Below are 18080 nucleotides of genomic sequence, written 5' to 3'. Positions count from 1 at the left end.
ACTACCTGGGGAATTATTTGTATATTAGTAATTCTAGGAATTCACATTGTAATATAGTATATTTCCCGAAATATAAATTTAGTATAATAATCTAATTCGCGTCTTTTCTTAAATTACAATACATTATATAACGTAGTCAAATTTTATATTAATTAAAAATCATGGATTTATTCCTTGCACAATTTAGAGATAAAATATTTTATTACCCTCTGCAAAAGAATTTCCATTTACACGTTAAATATATATTAAATATAACAATATGCACACATCAATATTATTTTAATTTAACAGAAAAAAATTTTTTTTTGATTGAGATTTATCTGTATTACACAAAAATGTTTCGTATAGTACAGAAAAATTATAAGAATTATAAGAATTATATGTAATTTTATAAAAGATAGTATAATTATGTTTCAAAAATCAGCATTTGCTGTGTAACGTTACTATCGCGAATTAATGCGATACAATACTAAGACAATAAAATCAATAGTTACAACGCATCAGCACTACAACCAATTGTTTCTTATAAAACATTATCGTCCATTTATTAGCAGTAGACGATTTCTAGGAAAAGCTGTAATGTCGTGATGAACAAAAATTGACGACATTCTCTCGTAGGACGGACGATACATGTAGCTCTCCATATGTATCATTACATATTTAACGTACGCACTTCGTGGCTGCATTGTCAGTATCAGTATATCGAAGATATCTTATTTATTCTCATTTTTTTTCTACAAAGTTTCAAAGAAACATGACGGATATATTTAAGACTTGCACGCACAATAAAAATATTTCATGAGCAATTTTCATTGGTCGATTTGTTAGGGGTGCATCTGTCCGAACACCCACAACTCATCAGTCTTTACAGAGTATTCAATGATATACATTGTTCTGTCACTAGGAGATATATTTCTAAATTCTTAAATTTTCTTGAAAATTCTCCTTTAACAATTCTTATTCACTCTATTCAATATTTTTTAATGCGTTTGCTTGAACAAACCGAGTGCAAAAAGAAATAAAAGGTTATGACTCGTAAAAGCACAATTAACCGCATAATGTTTCGTATGCTTCCTTGGTGTGGTATCGGTTCAGACGGAATAATTATTTTAATCAGCAGATTATTTTGGATTATTACACTAGGATTTATTGGACTCTGTCATTGTCTCTATTTTTTGTCGCATTTAAATGCGCAAAATTTTTTTAATTTGGTAGACTGCTTATGCAGCTTCTTAGCACATGCGAAAGTAATCACTAAACTCATTGCGTTTTGGGTAAATCAGAGGTAAGTAAAGCGAGTGTGTAATGTTATTTAAATGACAAATTTTTCGTTGTCATTTATAATTTCATTATTGATGTATACATATTAATTAAGATATATGCAATTATTAAGATCAAAAGCCATAGTATTGATTATACTAACAAATTACATAGCCTTTTTTATAATTATCTCTATGCACGTATTTAATTTTTTATTATTATTTGATTCTGGAAAAACTATGAAAATTACAGAAATATGTAAGAAAAAAATTCCACTGAAAAAAGACAGTGATGTTAATATTATTTCGGAGATAAAATATTTTTAAAAGTATGGTTCACTGTGGCGCGATGAATAGGACTTTTATTTAAATTCGACAGCGTGATCGAGGAACAATCATCCACAGAAAATTCGTGGAAACTTTGACGTTAATCACGGACGACTGGAGTGATTGCGCTAAAAATGACATCGGCATGCGCGTAATGACAGACAAGGCAAAAATATCGGATCGTATCACTAATATAATATTCATCCTTCACACGGTGACGATTGCTGCGTATTGCATAGGAACTATCATCGCTGATGTCGATATTACAGATAAAATCGAGTTGCCACTTATCAACAAATTAGAGCTTCCCTTCCGCGTTAATACGCAGCGAATGTATAGAGTAGTGTTAACCATAGAATTTATACACATGATTCTTACAAATTGGGCATCTGGTGTTATAAATATCATATTTTTAGCTATGGTAAGTTATAATTGCACAAGTGATTATAACTAAAAATATATATATATATATATATATATAATTATAATAATTTGAAATTTTGTGTCGTCTTTTTCGTATAATAATGTATCTATATTAAAACTTTGTTCTTTAATAACATATTATAAAAACATAACTCTTTAAAATTAAAAACTAATTCCATGAAATATATTATTTGTATAAGATATTTTGTTAAATATATATTTGGAAATTATATTTATAAATTGTTGATATTTTGTTCTATTCTTCTTTATAAATTATTAATAGTTTAATTATTTTTACATGTAGCTAAAAAATTTTAATTAAAAATCAAATCTTTTGTTTTAGATTATACATGTAGGTGGTCAAATGGACGTTTTGCAACGTTGGTTGGCAGAATTTATTCCTAAAGAAATCGAAAATGAGCAAAAATCAGTCGTTATCACGACAAACAAAATTATTCTAAAGCATCAAAAAATTATTCAAATTTCAGACAGTATCGAGAGTTTGTATACGTACATTGCGTTATTGATATTCGCGTCAAACACAATATTAATGTGTTCGCTGGGTTTTCTTATTGTAACTGTAGGTATAATAGTCACACTGAGGACAGAAATTTTTATATTCTGTAAAAATATGCTTGTTTGAGTATTAAATAATGCACAATGCTATTATATCTTGTTTATTTTCTCAGGCTCTTGGTACTGACGATGTTGTGGAGCAGATGATGAAATGTCTTTTGTTTTTCATGTCAACAAATCTGGAGGCATTCATATTTTGTTACGCCGGAGAATATTTAAATAGTAAGGTCAGTGATGTTAAAAGTAATTATTATAACAATAAAAGAAATTTTTATTGACATTGTAGATAATTTTATGTATATATTTTTTTATAAAACAAGGCATAGAATTAAATTTTATTATTAAAGTAACATTACAAAGTCTCTTTGTTATTTTTACTTCCATAGAGCAAAGAGATCGGATTTGCAACGTATAATTGTGCATGGTACAATTTGAAATCTAAAGACAGTCGCATTTTGTTATTCATAATATTAAGATCACAAAAACAATTGACGCTAACAGCTGGCAAGATAATGGATCTCACCTTAGAATCCTTTACAAGTGTAAGATTTAAGCAGAATATAAAGTTTTTGATAGTTAACTCTATCTTTATTGAACAATGTATATATATATATATATATATATATATATATTCACATACACACACACACACACATATATATATATATATATAATTTAGTCTAGTAAAATAGTAAATATATATATACATATTTACTATTTATTAGACAAAATTATTTTTTATCGATGCACCTTTTTGTTATATAAATATTATATTCGGCATAGCAATGTTTTATTTAAATATCAATTCCTAATGCAAACAACATTGTAGATTATGAATGCTTCGGGATCCTATCTATCAGTATTGTTGGCGATGCAATAAATATCACGTTCATCTCAACAATTTTTAATCAATAGTCGTGAAGCGGGTACACAGACATGTAAATATCTTCACTAGTTATATATTAACACATATTGTAATATTGCGTGTTTTGCTAAATATTATTCTATGAGATAAAGATAATTTTTTAAATGAAATATGATATATAAAGTTATAATAATCTATTTCTATAGTTCTCTATTTAAAAGTGCCATATCTAAGTGCCATACTTCGGTTTTTTATGGACTGATAAATCGTGGAAATTTTTCTTCAAATCGAGTTCGCAATGTAGAAGATACACAAAGATATATAGATATGCAGTAATTTATTTTTTTCTTATTCTCGTCTTCCAAACTTTAAAATATTTTCAAAGCTTACTGAGCATGACTTGCAGTGCATCATGAATATACTGTATTTATGTTCACGCACATAATTGCTTATTTAAAGATAGCAATTTGCGGTTCTCGGAGAAAGAGAGAAATGACCCCACCTATTTCCTCTTTTTTATTAAAATTATCAGAACCCACAACAGCTGCATGGGTAGTTTACAGGAAATATGGTAAAAATATTTAATGAGCTATTTCCATTGATCGACAGTTCAAGGATAAATTCGTGTGATGACCTCTTAGAGACGCCCAGTCTGCAACAATTGTGTGATGTACGTCAATTCATCAAAACATACATCTGGCAGAAGTACATAATCAAATTGTATTTTCTTTTGCTTCGTTTAAAGTATTTTTATTCAATATATTTTTTATACTTAGAAAAAGAAGTAAACAGAATATAATGATTCGTAAAAGAATTATTGATCGCACGCTAGAAGTTATTTGCACTTTGTACGGAATATGGCCAAATTCACGTATTCCGTTTTGCAAACTATTTTGGATTATTATAACAATAATTATGCAGTTCTACCATTATCGTTATTTTTTGATACATTTTAATTCCGATGAACTTTCCAATTTGATGGATTGTTTGAGTAGCTGTATGACATATATGAAATTCACGACTAAAGTTATTGTGTTTTGGATAAACCAACGGTAAGTATAATGATTGACATAAATAATGACATAAATAATAATATAAATTGCTTATAATCAAATGACAGTTAAGTGTTATGTGATGTATTTTTAATAATTAACGTGATGACAGAAAAGCTATAATTAAATGATTTAATCAATTACATTTTGTGTTAATTAATTAAATCACATTTTGTCTTAATTAATCGAATTACATTCAAAGATAGTTAAAGTTAGGCAAAGCAGATCAATATTTCTCAAATAAATAGATATCTCTTTAGTATTGATTGTTAAATGATTTTATACGATATCGTGCGACATACATAACATATCCCAGTTTTATCCCATAATAAACTTTTATATTTATCAGTCGATATCCATAGGTTTTTAATTGTTCTCTCGCAAATATCGCTACACCAACATTCAGATATTACACAATCAGATACGTACACAAAAAAACATACACATCTCGTAGCATCGCACAACTCAGTTTCCTGTTTCTTCGTCAAAGTCTCTTCATCCTCTAGATTTTAAAAATTTTTCAAAGGATCCCCTCCAAACTCGATTTGCCATCGCATATACGTCGTCCCACCTATATGTCCGTTTGTATTGTTGCAAATTTAAGGCAAACATTTTGCGATCACTAGTACACGAAAGAGGAAGAAATAATTCTACTTGTACCTATCTTTTATCAAAGTGAGGAGGAGTAGCAGCGTTGCATTTGTGGTCACTGTACGATGAAAATATTTAATGAGCAACTTCTATTGGCTGTTGGCTTAGAGATGCTTGTGTGATGACCTCTTACGACCTCCCAGTCTTCAATGATATTTGCTGATATAACATCAAGTTGTGAACAGAAAATATACATTTAACGAAACTATATTTTTTTATTTCTTTTTGAACGTATTCTTGCTTATCATAGTTGTATATGTATATATTGATGCAAGTATATTATGTGTGTGTGTGTGTGTGTGTGTCTGTGTGTGTATTGATATATATATATATATGTATATATATATATATATATATATTGATGCACTAATTTACGTATATGATTAACAATAAGAATAAATGACATTATGACTTGTAAAAGTAAAATTCATTGCACGAGAAAATTTATGCTTATCTTATTTGATATGTGCCTGGACATTTCGTGCGTTACATTGTGTAAATCATTTTGCTTTATCATAATAACAATCATTCAATTGTGACACTATCAATATCTCTCAAAATATTATAATTCCGACGATATATTTGATTCGATAAACTGTTACAGTAGCTTTTTAACATAATTGAAATTAATTGTCAAATTTATTCTCTTTTGGTTAAATGAACGGTAAGTAATATTATTTAATTTGTATACAATATTGAAAGCATTAGACAAAAATATTACAATTGATGCAATCATTATTCATGTCAAAGCTCTAGCGAAAGATGTATATTGTTATTTCAAAATTACAATTTTACAAAAAATTTATTTATACAATAACTTTCATTTTTTAAATATAATTGCAAATAATATTATTATGTAATCACTAAACATTCTTTTTAAAATATTTTATATGTATTTCATACTAATTTGACCAGCTTCAGGGAAGAAAATATTATAAAACGCTCTAATTAAAAAATATTGTTGCAATATTTTTACTTTATAATATTAATATATAGTTATATTCATTATTAATAATTTATAAACAAAAATTGTTGATGAATAAAAACAACAAATCTTTATTTGTTAATTATTTGTTAATTTTAAGTGCCTAGACATTTACATGATGACAATTAAGATTATCTTACGATAATACGATTAATAAAAGCAATTATTCACAGAAAATTCGTCGAAATTTTGACAGTGGTGGCAGAAGATTGGAATGATTGCGCTAACAGTGACATTAGCATACGTGAGACAGTACACAAAGCGAAAATATCGGATCTAATACAAAAAGATCATACTTTATTATAGATCATGAAAGCATCAGGATCATATTTGTCAGTATTGCTGGCTATGCAATAATCACGTCACATATTTGAAGATTTTTATATAGTAGTCGTGAAGTATATATCATGTAAATATATCTTCACTAGTGATGCGTATAGTACAACATATATTTTCATGGTTTAAATAGTAGTATAATTTAAATATTCTAAAATCGTAGTAATCTATAATAGAATATAAGTCATTTTTTAAATGTTACCAGAGAACCTTACCTTTCTATTTTCTAAGAATTGTTCAATTTTTAAAGAAAACATTAAATAAAATAGTGTTAAATAAATAAATATATGTATATACACTTTTCGTTATAAAAAGATAAAATGATTTACACTAAAATTATTTACAAAAAATATAATGTAGCGAGTTAACGATATTATATCAGTTAATCTGTTTGAATATTCATTTGCATAAATTCTAATTGACATATATGTGATATATATATATATATATATATATATATGTATATATATATATATATATACATATATATATATATATTACTTCACATACATTTTCAGATACAAATTCATGCATGTGTTAATCTTAATTGTATTTTTATAACACCTATATTTTTATAACACAAAATCACTTTTAGTTATTATATGCAAATTAATGTAATATTTTGTAGCATTGCATATAGTTGCCTGTTCGTTCATTCTTTAGAGATTAAGACTTTCCTAAAACATCGTTGTCACGATTGATCATCGGACATATACATCGTATCTATGTCCGCACGTATCATTACATATTTAAAGTGAACAATTCACGATTGTAGTACAAACGCATAAGATAGAGGAAAAAAAACCTCACGTATCTTTCCGTTTCTTATGTTAAATAAATGAAAAACCACAACAAAATGTATTCGCGGTCTATGCACTCGGCATAATGAAAATATTTAATGAGCAACTCCAATTACGATCAATTGCTGATAGTTGAATCTATTGATATTTCTTTGAAGCTTCCAATGTTTTTCATACATGCATTCTATAATACGTAGAAACGCATGCGTTGATCAGAATATATTTCTTTTATCTACCTGAAGTTTTTTTGTTTTATTGTATGCACCTTCATGAATTCGCTGTGTACAACGGAGAATAAAAAGAAATAAGAAATTATGACTCGTAAAAGTACGCTTAACCACACGTTGAAATTTATGCTCACTTTGTGTGGTATTTGGCCGGGCGCATCATATGTTCTACCTTGTAGAATATTTTGGATCGTTTCATTGACAGTTACCTTATTCTGTCACTACCGTTATTTTCTGACACATGTACATTCTGCTGAAATATTAGATTTAATGGATTGTTTGTCCAGCTTCCTAGCATATTCCAAAATTATTATTAAGTTCCTTGTGTTTTGGTTAAATGAGCGGTAAGTAATATTATTTAATTTGTATACAATGTTGAAAGCATCAAAAATATTACAATTGATGCAATCATTATTCATGTCAAAACTCTAGCAAAAGATGTATATTGTTATTTCAAAATTACAATTTTACAAAAAATTTATTTATACAATAACTTTCATTTTTAAAATATAATTGCAAATAATATTATTATGTAATCACCAAACATTCTTTTTAAAATATTATATGTGTATTTCGTACTAATTTGATCAGCTTCAGGTAAGAAAATATTATAAAACACTCTAATTAAAAAATATTGTTGCAATATTTTTACTTTATAATATTAATATATAGTTATATTCATTATATTAATAATTTATAAACAAAAATTGTTGGTGAATAAAAATAACAAATCTTTATTTGTCAATTATTTGTTAATTTTAAGTGCCTAGACATTTACATGATGACAATTAAGATTATCTTGCGATAGTACGATTAATAAAAGCAATTATTCACAGAAAATTCGTTGAAATTTTGACAGTGATGGCAGAAGATTGGAATGATTGCGCTAACAGTGACATTAGCATACGTGAGACAACACGCAAAGCGAAAATATCGGATCGCTTTACAAATGCAATCATCACTCTTCATACGACGACAGTTGTTGCATACTGCATTGGTATCGTCATAGCTGATGTTGATGTCACTAACACTACGAAAGAACTACCTTTAGTCAATAAAGTAGAAATTCCTTTCGACATAAACACTCAATTTACGTACAGAACTGTTTTAATCACGGAATTTTTACTTATGATTCTTTGTGGATGGGCGGCTGGTATAACAAATTCTTTATTATTATCACTGGTAAGTTAAAAATTCTTTATCCATGGAAATTGTATCTAATTAAAATGATAATACGCGTTTAAACTGCTAATGTAAAAGATGCAAAAATTAAAATGGCTTATAAAAAATTCTATTTGTGTTTGTTTTGACGATATTATTTAATCATTGTGCATTTACTTATTTTGTTGTTTGAGAGGAAAAAATAAGTAATGATTTATCCAAAAAAATTAATTCTCGTTAAAAAAATTCGTATTTTCCGATGCATTTTTAAAGAATTACATGTCCTTGTTCAGCCGGTTGTAAGACACGCAATCGATCGTTAACAGCATTGTGCACATCTGACAATACTAGCCTACATTTTTGCTTTCTTTGGTGTTCTTTTTTTACCGAAATAAAATCAAAGAACATAAACTGTCTGACATCATGTATGTATAACCGGATGCACGGCTCCTTAAAACTGGAGAACAGAAAGTTGATTTTTCTGAACAAAAGTTGATTTTCTTTTCATAAGATCCTCTAAATTTTGTGCTAGAAATCCTAAAACATTCTGTCTGCATTTTGTTTTATTTTGTACTTAAGATATTTTTATTTTTAGATTCTTATTTTTTATTTTCAGATCTTACATACGGCTGGCCAAATCGAGATTATGCGGCACTGGCTGATGCAGCTTGTGCCTCGTAGGAATGAAGATAAACATAAATCAGTAGCTGCGACTACAAGTAAAATTATTCAAAAACACCAAAAAATTATCAGTTTTTCAAGAAACATTGAAATACTTTATTCGTATATTGCGTTGCTTCAGTTTGTGTCAAACACGATAATGATATGTTCTATTGGTTTTGTTATCGTAACAGTGAGTAACACCATTAAATACAAAACTATTGTAATTCGTCCAATTGTAATTGACAATAATATAACATTGTTTAATGATTTATTTTTTATATTGCATAGCATTATTTATATGGTATATTCATACGTTTTCATTTTCTTTGTTATGTTTAATTTATATTTTATTATATTGTTTTATATTATTTGTATTTTTAATAACTTCTCATATTATTTTTACAATTTTTCAGGCAATTGGAAGTCCTAACGCGGTAGAACAAATAATGAAATCACTTCTATTCTACACTATAACAAATCTCGAAGCATTTATATTTTGTTATGCTGGAGAATATTTGAACAACAAGGTTAATTTATAACAATAATAAAAATATATAATTATTTTCTATCTTGCAAAGTATCATAAAGAATACTATGAATATTAAAAATTTTATTATTTCCATTTTCATAGAGTAAAGAAATTGGGGTCGCGGCGTACAACTGTGAATGGTACGATTTAAAATCTACTGAAAGTCGAATCTTGTTATTTATCATATTGAGATCGCAAAAACAATTGACACTCACGGTAGGAAAGATGATGGATCTGTCTTTGCAAGCTTTTACAAGCGTAAGATTTATATGTAAACTTTTTATCTTTAAACACGAAAAGAAAAATACATGACAAAAGAAGCATATATGTACTTGCTTATTATATATAAACATATAGTATTAGAATATTTATTGTAATTAAAAATATTAATTTTCAAAACAGTGGCAACAGATAACATTAACATATTTTAGATCATGAATGCTTCGGGTTCATATTTATCAATGCTGTTGGCGATGCAATGAACGAGGGTCAATAACTTTTAAGTAATTATAGAAAATATAAATTATTCCTAATTCACTAGTTATAAAAACGCACATTGTACTACAACATATTTTTTCACATATAATACAAAATAATCATAAAGCTTCTTATTTTTTTGTTTTATCGTCTACATCTATAGTTAAGAAATATCGTAAACACTGTTTACTATGTAAAAAATAAAATTTATTATTTGCTTGAATTTTAACAAGTAAAATAATGTAAAAGTTTCGTAGCGTTGCACTTTATAATTTTTATTTCTGTTGATTCTTTCCCCTCTATAAATTTTAGAATTTTTTATTCTGAGAGGTCATTGATCACGATTGGCCATCAGACATTATTGTCATATCTGCCTACGCATAAATTTTTAATTTAATTTAATTTAATTTAATTTAGTTTAGTTTATTGCTAAGGTCTATGAAGAAAAACTACATGTTAACAGAGTAATAGACATAAACGTAAAATATGAATCATTGTATATTTAGAACAAATAATTTGCGGTATATTATTATTAGATTAGTGCTCAAGAGAGGAAGAAATGATCCTTCTTTTTTTCTCCTCTCATTCAATGAAATTCACGAAAAACAATAACAAATATATTATATACACATCAAAATAACAATACGTTTTTATATACTTGTAAGATTTATCTAAAAACATTTTATCTCGATATTAAAACAATATATTTTTTATACTTGTATATAATTTATAATAAATTTTAAGTAATTAATAAGATATATTTTGTTTATTTGATTAACTATAAATTTTCACTTTTGTATACGTAATTTTTATACGTGCCAGACATTATAATTATGTATATCTTTTGTAACAAATAGTTTCGATTTATTTACATTGTGATGAATTTTTCACATATATTTTTATATTCCTAATTAGAAATCCGTGTAATATTTGTAATATTATTATCATATTGCTAAAACATGAATATTGCTAATAACACATAAATTATTATAAACATTTTTCATTATTACAAATAACATTTCGTTCTCGTAGGAATTCTCTTTCCTTCCAATTTTTAGTCTCTAGATTTCGAAATTTTCCTGAAAGTCCGCAGACTGACTGACTATAGACTATACATAGTCAATTTATCTACCGTACGAATCATTGCATATTTAAAGTAGACAATTTGCAATTATATTATCGACTGTGAGGGAAAAAATGACTCTTTATTTTTTTTTATCTTGCAACAAATTTGAGAAAAAAAATACGACAAATATATTTGCGATCTGTGCTGACAGTAAGATAAAAATATTTAATGAATACATTTTGTTCAGTTGCGTTGAGGGATATAGCTGTTTAATGATGTTTTAGATTTTTTTTCTACTTCTTAGTCTCGAGCAGATATGTATGATATTCTGTGATGTATAGTTTCCATCAAAACGTAAATTATATTTCACTGAACAGTCCATCAAAGATAGATACACTTGGTTGAAGCATATTTCTTTTGTCTTACCGAAGATTTTCATTCTGTTATTTATCATATATTTTGACAAACTTATTCATACGGGCAAGAATAAAAAGAGCTATACGGAAAGAACAGTATTAAAGTATATAAAAATTTAGCTCAATACACATTTGAAAATAATTTTATTGAACTATCAAAATAATTATGTAGGATATTGAAGCTTTTCGTCAGAATATCAAAGTTTCTTTGCAATATTGTTCATTATACACAAGTTTTTCCTACATAATTATTTTCAGATTTGTATATATCTAACTAAATTTTTATATGTTTTAACAAAATCGTTTTTTTCATATAGAAAATTATGAATCATCAGAATCCGCTTAATCGCACAGCAAAATTTATACTCACTTTGAGCGGTGTTTGGCCAGGCGCATCATGTGTTTTATTTTCGAGAACATTATTCGTCGTTTCAGTGATAATTATTCAGTGCTGTCACTATCGTTATTTTATGATACATATGCATTCGGCTACACTTTGGGAATTCATGGACATCCTGCCTGTTGTTATGGCACATTCCAAAATGCTTTTTAAGTGTCTTGTGTTTTGGTTGAATCAGCGGTAAGTAACATATGTATGCAAAATTAAAAAAAAAAATTTATAAATGTGTTCCATCAAATTTTGCTGATTGGAATACGTGAGAAATTTTGGTTTACATATATTACATTCAGGAATATTAAATATCTAAAACATGTGGTCACAGCACGAAAATTAAGTTTGCTTTAAGATCGACAATATGATCGGTGAACATCACCATTCATAGAAAATTCATCGAAGTCTTGACAATAATGCAAGAGGATTTGAGTGATTGCGTTAATAACGATATCAGCTTGCGTGAGACAGCAAGCAAAGCAAAAACATCGGAACGTATTACAAACTTAATTCTCATTCTTCATACAATGACAGTTTCTGGCCATGGTATTGGTGTCATCCTGGCCAATGTCGACGTCACCGATAATACGACCACGGAGTTACGCTTCTTTACTAAGATAGAAGTTCCGTTTGATATAAATACGCAACGCACATATAGATGTATTTTAATAACAGAATTCTTTTTCTTGATGATGTGGTCCTGGTCATCTGGTGCAATAAATTCTTTATTAATAATTTTAGTAAGTTGTGGATGTGCAAATGATATTCAAGATCGCGAAAATATAAATACAATTTTAAATAAAACAATTTTTAATTTTAACAATTATAATTACTTAAACAATTTTTTAATTTTTTAATTTGTAACTATATTGTATAATATTTACCATTTAAAAGCATGATGCACATGACAAATACAAAAATTGGAATAAACTTATCTACTGGATAAACTTTATCTAAATTACTATTTCCGTGGATTTTGATAATATTATTCTGTACAATGTCCATTTTTGCAGTTTGAACAACTAGTTACGGATTCTGATTAATTCCATAGACAATGGAATCTTTATTTTCAGACCTTTCATATAGCTGGCCAAATCGATATTATGCGTTACTGGCTAACGCATCTTGTATCCTCCAAAGATGAAAGCAAAGATGAATCAATCTCCATCGCAACAACTAAAATTATTTATAAGCATAAAAAGATTATACGTTTATCGGAATATATCGAAAGTCTTTTTACGTATATTGCTCTGGTGCTATTTGTGTCAAACTCGGTAATGATTTGTTTGCTAGCGTTCCTTGTTGTAACGGTTAGTAAGATTATTAAATATAAACTTGTAGTGTTTCAGAATATAATTGCAAATAACATAACATTAAATATTAACTTACTTATTAATATTTAAATTTATTTTATTTATTTAAGTTTTTATTAATTACACATTTACTTAAAATATACGTTGTAATAAAATGTAATAATTAAATATATTATTTATTATTTATTACATATTTAATAATATATTTGTACATTACTAGTGTTATATTAGTTTATATTTAATAATTTTTCTCATACCATATTGTTGTACAATGTCACAGGCAATCGGCAGCTCCAACGCGTCAGAGCAATTAATAAAATCCTTTTTATTTTACATTATAACGAATCTCGAAGCATATATGTTTTGCTATGCTGGAGAATATTTGAAAAACAAGGTTAGGAATAAAATTTATTTAAATATATTAATATTTACAGTAGAATGTTAATAAATAACAATTTATTGTATTTAATTAAAAAAGCTGTTATAAAGAATACTCTCTAGACATTAAAAATTTTTCTATTATTTCAATTTTTATAGAGTAAGGAAATTGGTTTTGCGGCATACAGTTCTGCATGGTACGATATGAAATCTAAAGATAGTCGTGTCCTGTTATTTGTTATACTGAGATCACAAAAGCCATTGACGCTTACAGCTGGAAAGATGATGGAACTATCCTTACAATCTTTTACAAGTGTAAGATTTATATTTATACTATAAATTTTGTTTAACTATAAGATTTATATTATAAAAATTTCGTCTTTGCGATAAAAAATATTTTTTAATACTAAAAACAAAATATTGTCTAATACCAAAATACAATATTCTTCTAGATTATGAATGCTTCGGGATCATATTTATCGGTATTATTGGCAATGTAATAAATTAGAGCATCGATTTCTTCTTTAACAAAAATGTATTATGACTCAAATAAAAAGACATTAAAGATGTCATTTTAACATCAAAATCATGACATTATAATAAGTAACATTAGTTTACTACCTGGAGAATTATTTGTATATTAGTAATTCTAGGAATTCACATTGTAATATAGTATATTTCCCGAAATATAAATTTAGTACAATAATCTAATTCGCGTCTTTTCTTAAATTACAATACATTATATAACGTAGTCAGATTTTATATTAATTAAAAATCATGGATTTATTCCTTGCACAATTTAGAGATAAAATATTTTATTACCCTCTGTAAAAGAATTTCCATTTGCACGTTAAATATATATTAAATATAACAATATGCACACATCAATATTATTTAATAGAAAAAAATTTTTCTTGATTGAGATTTATCTGTATTACACAAAAATTTTTTGTGTAGTAGAGAAAAATAATTAGAATTATATGCAATTTTATAAAAGATAGTGTAATTATTAAATGTGTATTTCAAAAATCAGCATTTGCTGCGTGACGTTACTATCGCGAATTAATGCGATACAATACTAAGCAATAAAATCAATAGTTACATCGCCAACGCATCAGCACTACCACCAATTGTTTCTTATAAAACATTATCGTCCATTTATTAGCCAGTAGACGATTTCTAGGAAAAGCTGTAATGTCGTGATGGACAAAAATTGACGACATTCTCTTGTAGGACGGACGATACGTGTAGCTCTCCATATGTCTCATTACATATTTAACGTATGCACTTCATGGCTGCATTGTCAGTATCAGAATATCGAAGATATCTTATTTATTCACATTTTTTTCCACAAAGTTTCAAAGAAACATGACGGATGTATTTAAGACTTGCACGCACAATAAAAATATTTCATGAGCAATTTTCATTGGTCGATTTGCCAAGAGTGCACCACCCACAACCCATCAGTCTTTACGCAGAGTGTCCAATGATTTACATTGTTCTGTCATTAGGAGATATATTTCTAAATTCTTAAATTTTCTTAAAAATTCCCCTTTAACAATTCTTATTCACTCTATTAAATATTTTTTAATGCGTTTGCTTGAACAAACCGAGTGCAAAAAGAAATAAAAGGTTATGACTCGTAAAAGCACAATTAACCGCATAGTATTTCGTATGCTTCCTTGGTGTGGTATCGGTTCAGACGGAATAATTATTTTAATCAGCAGATTATTTTGGATTATTACATTAGGATTTATTGAATTCTGTCATTATCTCTATTTTTCGGCGCATTTAAATGCGCAAAATTTTTTTAATTTGGTAGATTGCTTATGCAGCTTCTTAGCGCACGCGAAAATAACTAAACTCATTGCGTTTTGGATAAATCAGAGGTAAGTAAAGCGAGTATGTAATGTTATTTAAATGACGAATTTTTCATTATTATTTATAATTTCATTATTGATGTATACATATTAATTAAGATATATGCAATTATTAAGATCAAAAGCCATAGTATTGATTATACTAACAAATTACATAGCCTTTTTTATAATTATCTCTATGCACGTATTTAATTTTTTATTATTATTTGATTCTGGAAAAACTATGAAAATTACAGAAATATGTAAGAAAAAAATTCCACTGAAAAAAGACAGTGATGTTAATATTATTTCGGAGATAAAATATTTTTAAAAGTATGGTTCACTGTGGCGCGATGAATAGGACTTTTATTTAAATTCGACAGCGTGATCGAGGAACAATCATCCACAGAAAATTCGTGGAAACTTTGACGTTAATCACGGACGACTGGAGTGATTGCGCTAAGAATGATATCGATATGCGCGTAATGATAGACAAGGCAAAAATATCGGATCGTATCACTAATATAATATTCATCCTTCACACGGTGACGGTTGCTGCTTATTGCATAGGAACTATCATCGCTGATGTCGATATTACAGATAAAATCGAGTTGCCACTTATCAACAAATTAGAGCTTCCCTTCAACGTTAATACGCAGCGAATGTATAGAGTAGTTTTAATCATAGAATTTATACACATGATTCTTTCAAATTGGGCATCTGGTGTTATAAATATTATATTTTTAGCTATGGTAAGTTATAACTGCACAAGTGATTATAACTAAAAATATATATATTTAATTATAATAATTTGAAATTTTGTGTCTTTTTCGTATAACAATGTATCTATATTAAAACTTTGCTCTTTAATAACATATTATAAAAACATAACTCTTTAAAATTAAAAACTAATTCCATGAAATATATTATCTGTATAAGATATTTTGTTAAATATATATTTAGAAATTATATTTATAAATTGTTGATATTTTGTTTTATTCTTCGTCATAAATTATTGATTTTTAATTATTTTTACATGTAGCTAAAAAATTTTAATTAAAAATCAAATCTTTTATTTTAGATTGTACATGTAAGTGGTCAAATGGATGTTTTGCAACGTTGGTTGGCAGAATTTATTCCTAAAGAAATCGAAAATGAGCAAAAATCAGTCGTTATCATGATAAACAAGATTATTTTAAAGCATCAAAAAATTATTCAAATTTCAGACAGTATCGAGAGTTTGTATACGTACATTGCGTTATTGATATTCGCGTCAAACACAATATTAATATGCTCGCTGGGTTTTCTTATTGTAATCGTAAGCACAATAGTCACACTGAGGACAGAAATTTTTATATTCTGTAAAAATATGCTTGTTTCAGCATTAAATAACGCATAATGCTATTATATCCTTTTTATTTTCTCAGGCTCTTGGTACTGACGATGTTGTGGAGGAAATGATAAAATGTCTTTTGTTTTTCATGTCAACAAATCTGGAAGCATTCATATTTTGTTACGCCGGAGAATATTTAAATAGTAAGGTCAGTGATGTTAAAAGTAATTATTATAACAATAAAAGAAATTTTTATTGATATTGTAGATAATTTTATGTATATATTTTTTTATAAAACAAGGCATAGAATTAAATTTTACTATTAAAGTAACATTACAATGTCTCTTTGTTATTTTTACTTCCATAGAGCAAAGAGATCGGATTTGCAACGTACAATTGTGCATGGTACAATTTGAAATCTAAAGACAGTCGCATTTTGTTACTCATAATATTAAGATCACAAAAACAATTGACGCTAACAGCTGGCAAGATAATGGATCTCACCTTAGAATCCTTTACAAGTGTAAGATTTAAGCAGAATAGAAAGTTTTTGATAGTTAACTCTATCTTTATTGAACAAAAAAATATATATATATATATATATATATATATATACAATTTTGTCTAGTAGTATGTATATATATATTTACTATTTACTAGACAAAATTCTTTTTTATCAATGCATCTCTTTGTTATATAAATATTATATTCGTCATAGCAATGTTTTATTTAAATATCAATTTCTAATGCAAAATTTTTGTAGATTATGAATGCTTCGGGATCTTACCTATCAGTATTGTTGGCGATGCAATAATCATCACGTTAATCTCAACAATTTTTAATCAATAGTCGTGAAGCGAGTACACAGACATGTAAATATCTTCACTAGTTATATTAACACATATTGTAATATTGCGTGTTTTGCTCATATAAATATTATTCCATGAGATAAAGATTGTTTTTAATGAAATATGATATATAAAGTTAATAATC

At 27.2% G+C, this 18080-nt stretch overlaps 4 protein-coding genes and 2 long non-coding RNA genes across 10 annotated transcripts in view; 4 read left to right on the top strand and 2 right to left on the bottom strand.

The window, feature by feature from the left end:
• LOC147909913 (uncharacterized) overlaps positions 1–7341 on the bottom strand; it is a 32527-nt gene extending 25186 nt beyond the window's left edge. Inside the window, exons 1-4 of the long non-coding RNA XR_015544844.1 lie at positions 6985–7341; positions 6435–6641; positions 5163–5312; positions 4932–5073 (exon numbers count right to left, since the gene is read on the bottom strand). This is a non-coding gene — a long non-coding RNA (uncharacterized LOC147909913). The remainder of the gene's footprint in view (positions 1–4931; positions 5074–5162; positions 5313–6434; positions 6642–6984) is intronic.
• LOC105152451 (odorant receptor 4-like) lies at positions 750–4763 on the top strand. Of its 2 annotated transcripts, XR_015544816.1 has the most exons (7): positions 750–1285; positions 1665–2007; positions 2353–2589; positions 2699–2812; positions 2972–3127; positions 3415–3523; positions 3657–4763. XR_015544816.1 is itself a non-coding variant. In XM_087405539.1 (6 exons), the coding sequence occupies exons 1-6, from the start codon at positions 1029–1031 to the stop codon at positions 3463–3465; spliced, it is 1158 nt and encodes a 385-aa protein (XP_087261665.1). In that variant the 5' UTR covers positions 750–1028; the 3' UTR covers positions 3466–3647. The 2 variants fall into 2 exon arrangements, 1 of the variants encoding a protein (XP_087261665.1); XM_087405539.1 differs by lacking the exon at positions 3657–4763 and having other exon boundaries at positions 3415–3647.
• Positions 7342–7461: 120 nt separating the features above from the next.
• Positions 7462–10537, top strand: LOC105152453 (4-vinylanisole receptor-like). The gene is made up of 6 exons (XM_087405532.1): positions 7462–7845; positions 8338–8683; positions 9279–9515; positions 9739–9852; positions 9957–10112; positions 10286–10537. The coding sequence occupies exons 1-6, from the start codon at positions 7589–7591 to the stop codon at positions 10334–10336; spliced, it is 1161 nt and encodes a 386-aa protein (XP_087261658.1). The 5' UTR covers positions 7462–7588; the 3' UTR covers positions 10337–10537.
• Positions 10538–11114: 577 nt separating this feature from the next.
• LOC105152549 (odorant receptor 4-like) lies at positions 11115–14606 on the top strand. 4 transcript variants are annotated; one of them, XM_087405497.1, is made up of 7 exons: positions 11115–11607; positions 12131–12393; positions 12596–12944; positions 13278–13514; positions 13798–13911; positions 14055–14210; positions 14348–14606. In XM_087405497.1, exons 2-7 carry the CDS (start codon positions 12137–12139, stop codon positions 14393–14395), a joined length of 1161 nt encoding a protein of 386 aa, XP_087261623.1. In that variant the 5' UTR covers positions 11115–11607; positions 12131–12136; the 3' UTR covers positions 14396–14606. The 4 variants fall into 4 exon arrangements, with proteins under 4 accessions (XP_087261623.1, XP_087261622.1, XP_087261620.1 ...); XM_087405496.1 differs by lacking the exon at positions 11115–11607 and adding an exon at positions 11627–11715; XM_087405494.1 differs by lacking the exon at positions 11115–11607 and adding an exon at positions 11701–11751.
• Positions 11536–12271, bottom strand: LOC147909912 (uncharacterized). Its single transcript, XR_015544855.1, has 2 exons — positions 12184–12271; positions 11536–11893 (listed from the first exon to the last, which is right to left on the bottom strand). It is a non-coding gene; the product is annotated as an uncharacterized LOC147909912 (long non-coding RNA).
• Positions 14607–14708: 102 nt separating the features above from the next.
• LOC105152550 (odorant receptor 4-like) lies at positions 14709–18040 on the top strand. The gene is made up of 6 exons (XM_011066910.2): positions 14709–15784; positions 16164–16506; positions 16836–17072; positions 17182–17295; positions 17455–17610; positions 17851–18040. The coding sequence occupies exons 1-6, from the start codon at positions 15531–15533 to the stop codon at positions 17899–17901; spliced, it is 1155 nt and encodes a 384-aa protein (XP_011065212.2). The 5' UTR covers positions 14709–15530; the 3' UTR covers positions 17902–18040.
• Positions 18041–18080: the final 40 nt, after the last annotated feature.

The sequence above is a fragment of the Acromyrmex echinatior genome, chromosome 4 (assembly GCF_024713525.1).
Source record: "Acromyrmex echinatior isolate Ae372 chromosome 4, ASM2471352v2, whole genome shotgun sequence".
In the NCBI taxonomy this organism is placed as follows: Eukaryota; Metazoa; Arthropoda; class Insecta; order Hymenoptera; family Formicidae; genus Acromyrmex; species Acromyrmex echinatior.
The sequence above is the reverse complement of the archived record's forward strand: the minus strand, read 5'-3'. Positions and strand labels throughout refer to the sequence as shown.

Coding starts and splice junctions, on each gene's coding strand:
- LOC105152451 (XM_087405539.1), top strand. CDS start 1,029: ATGACTCGTAAAAGCACAATTAACCGCATAATGTTTCGTATGCTTCCT. Junction 1,286..1,664: donor GCGTTTTGGGTAAATCAGAG/GTAAGTAAAGCG, acceptor AATCATCCACAG/AAAATTCGTGGAAACTTTGA. Junction 2,590..2,698: donor TGGGTTTTCTTATTGTAACT/GTAGGTATAATA, acceptor TTATTTTCTCAG/GCTCTTGGTACTGACGATGT.
- LOC105152453 (XM_087405532.1), top strand. CDS start 7,589: ATGACTCGTAAAAGTACGCTTAACCACACGTTGAAATTTATGCTCACT. Junction 7,846..8,337: donor GTGTTTTGGTTAAATGAGCG/GTAAGTAATATT, acceptor AATTATTCACAG/AAAATTCGTTGAAATTTTGA. Junction 9,516..9,738: donor TTGGTTTTGTTATCGTAACA/GTGAGTAACACC, acceptor ACAATTTTTCAG/GCAATTGGAAGTCCTAACGC.
- LOC105152549 (XM_087405494.1), top strand. CDS start 11,731: ATGTATAGTTTCCATCAAAAC. Junction 11,752..12,130: donor TGTATAGTTTCCATCAAAAC/GTAAATTATATT, acceptor TTTTTCATATAG/AAAATTATGAATCATCAGAA. Junction 12,945..13,277: donor ATTCTTTATTAATAATTTTA/GTAAGTTGTGGA, acceptor CTTTATTTTCAG/ACCTTTCATATAGCTGGCCA.
- LOC105152550 (XM_011066910.2), top strand. CDS start 15,531: ATGACTCGTAAAAGCACAATTAACCGCATAGTATTTCGTATGCTTCCT. Junction 15,785..16,163: donor GCGTTTTGGATAAATCAGAG/GTAAGTAAAGCG, acceptor AATCATCCACAG/AAAATTCGTGGAAACTTTGA. Junction 16,507..16,835: donor ATATTATATTTTTAGCTATG/GTAAGTTATAAC, acceptor CTTTTATTTTAG/ATTGTACATGTAAGTGGTCA.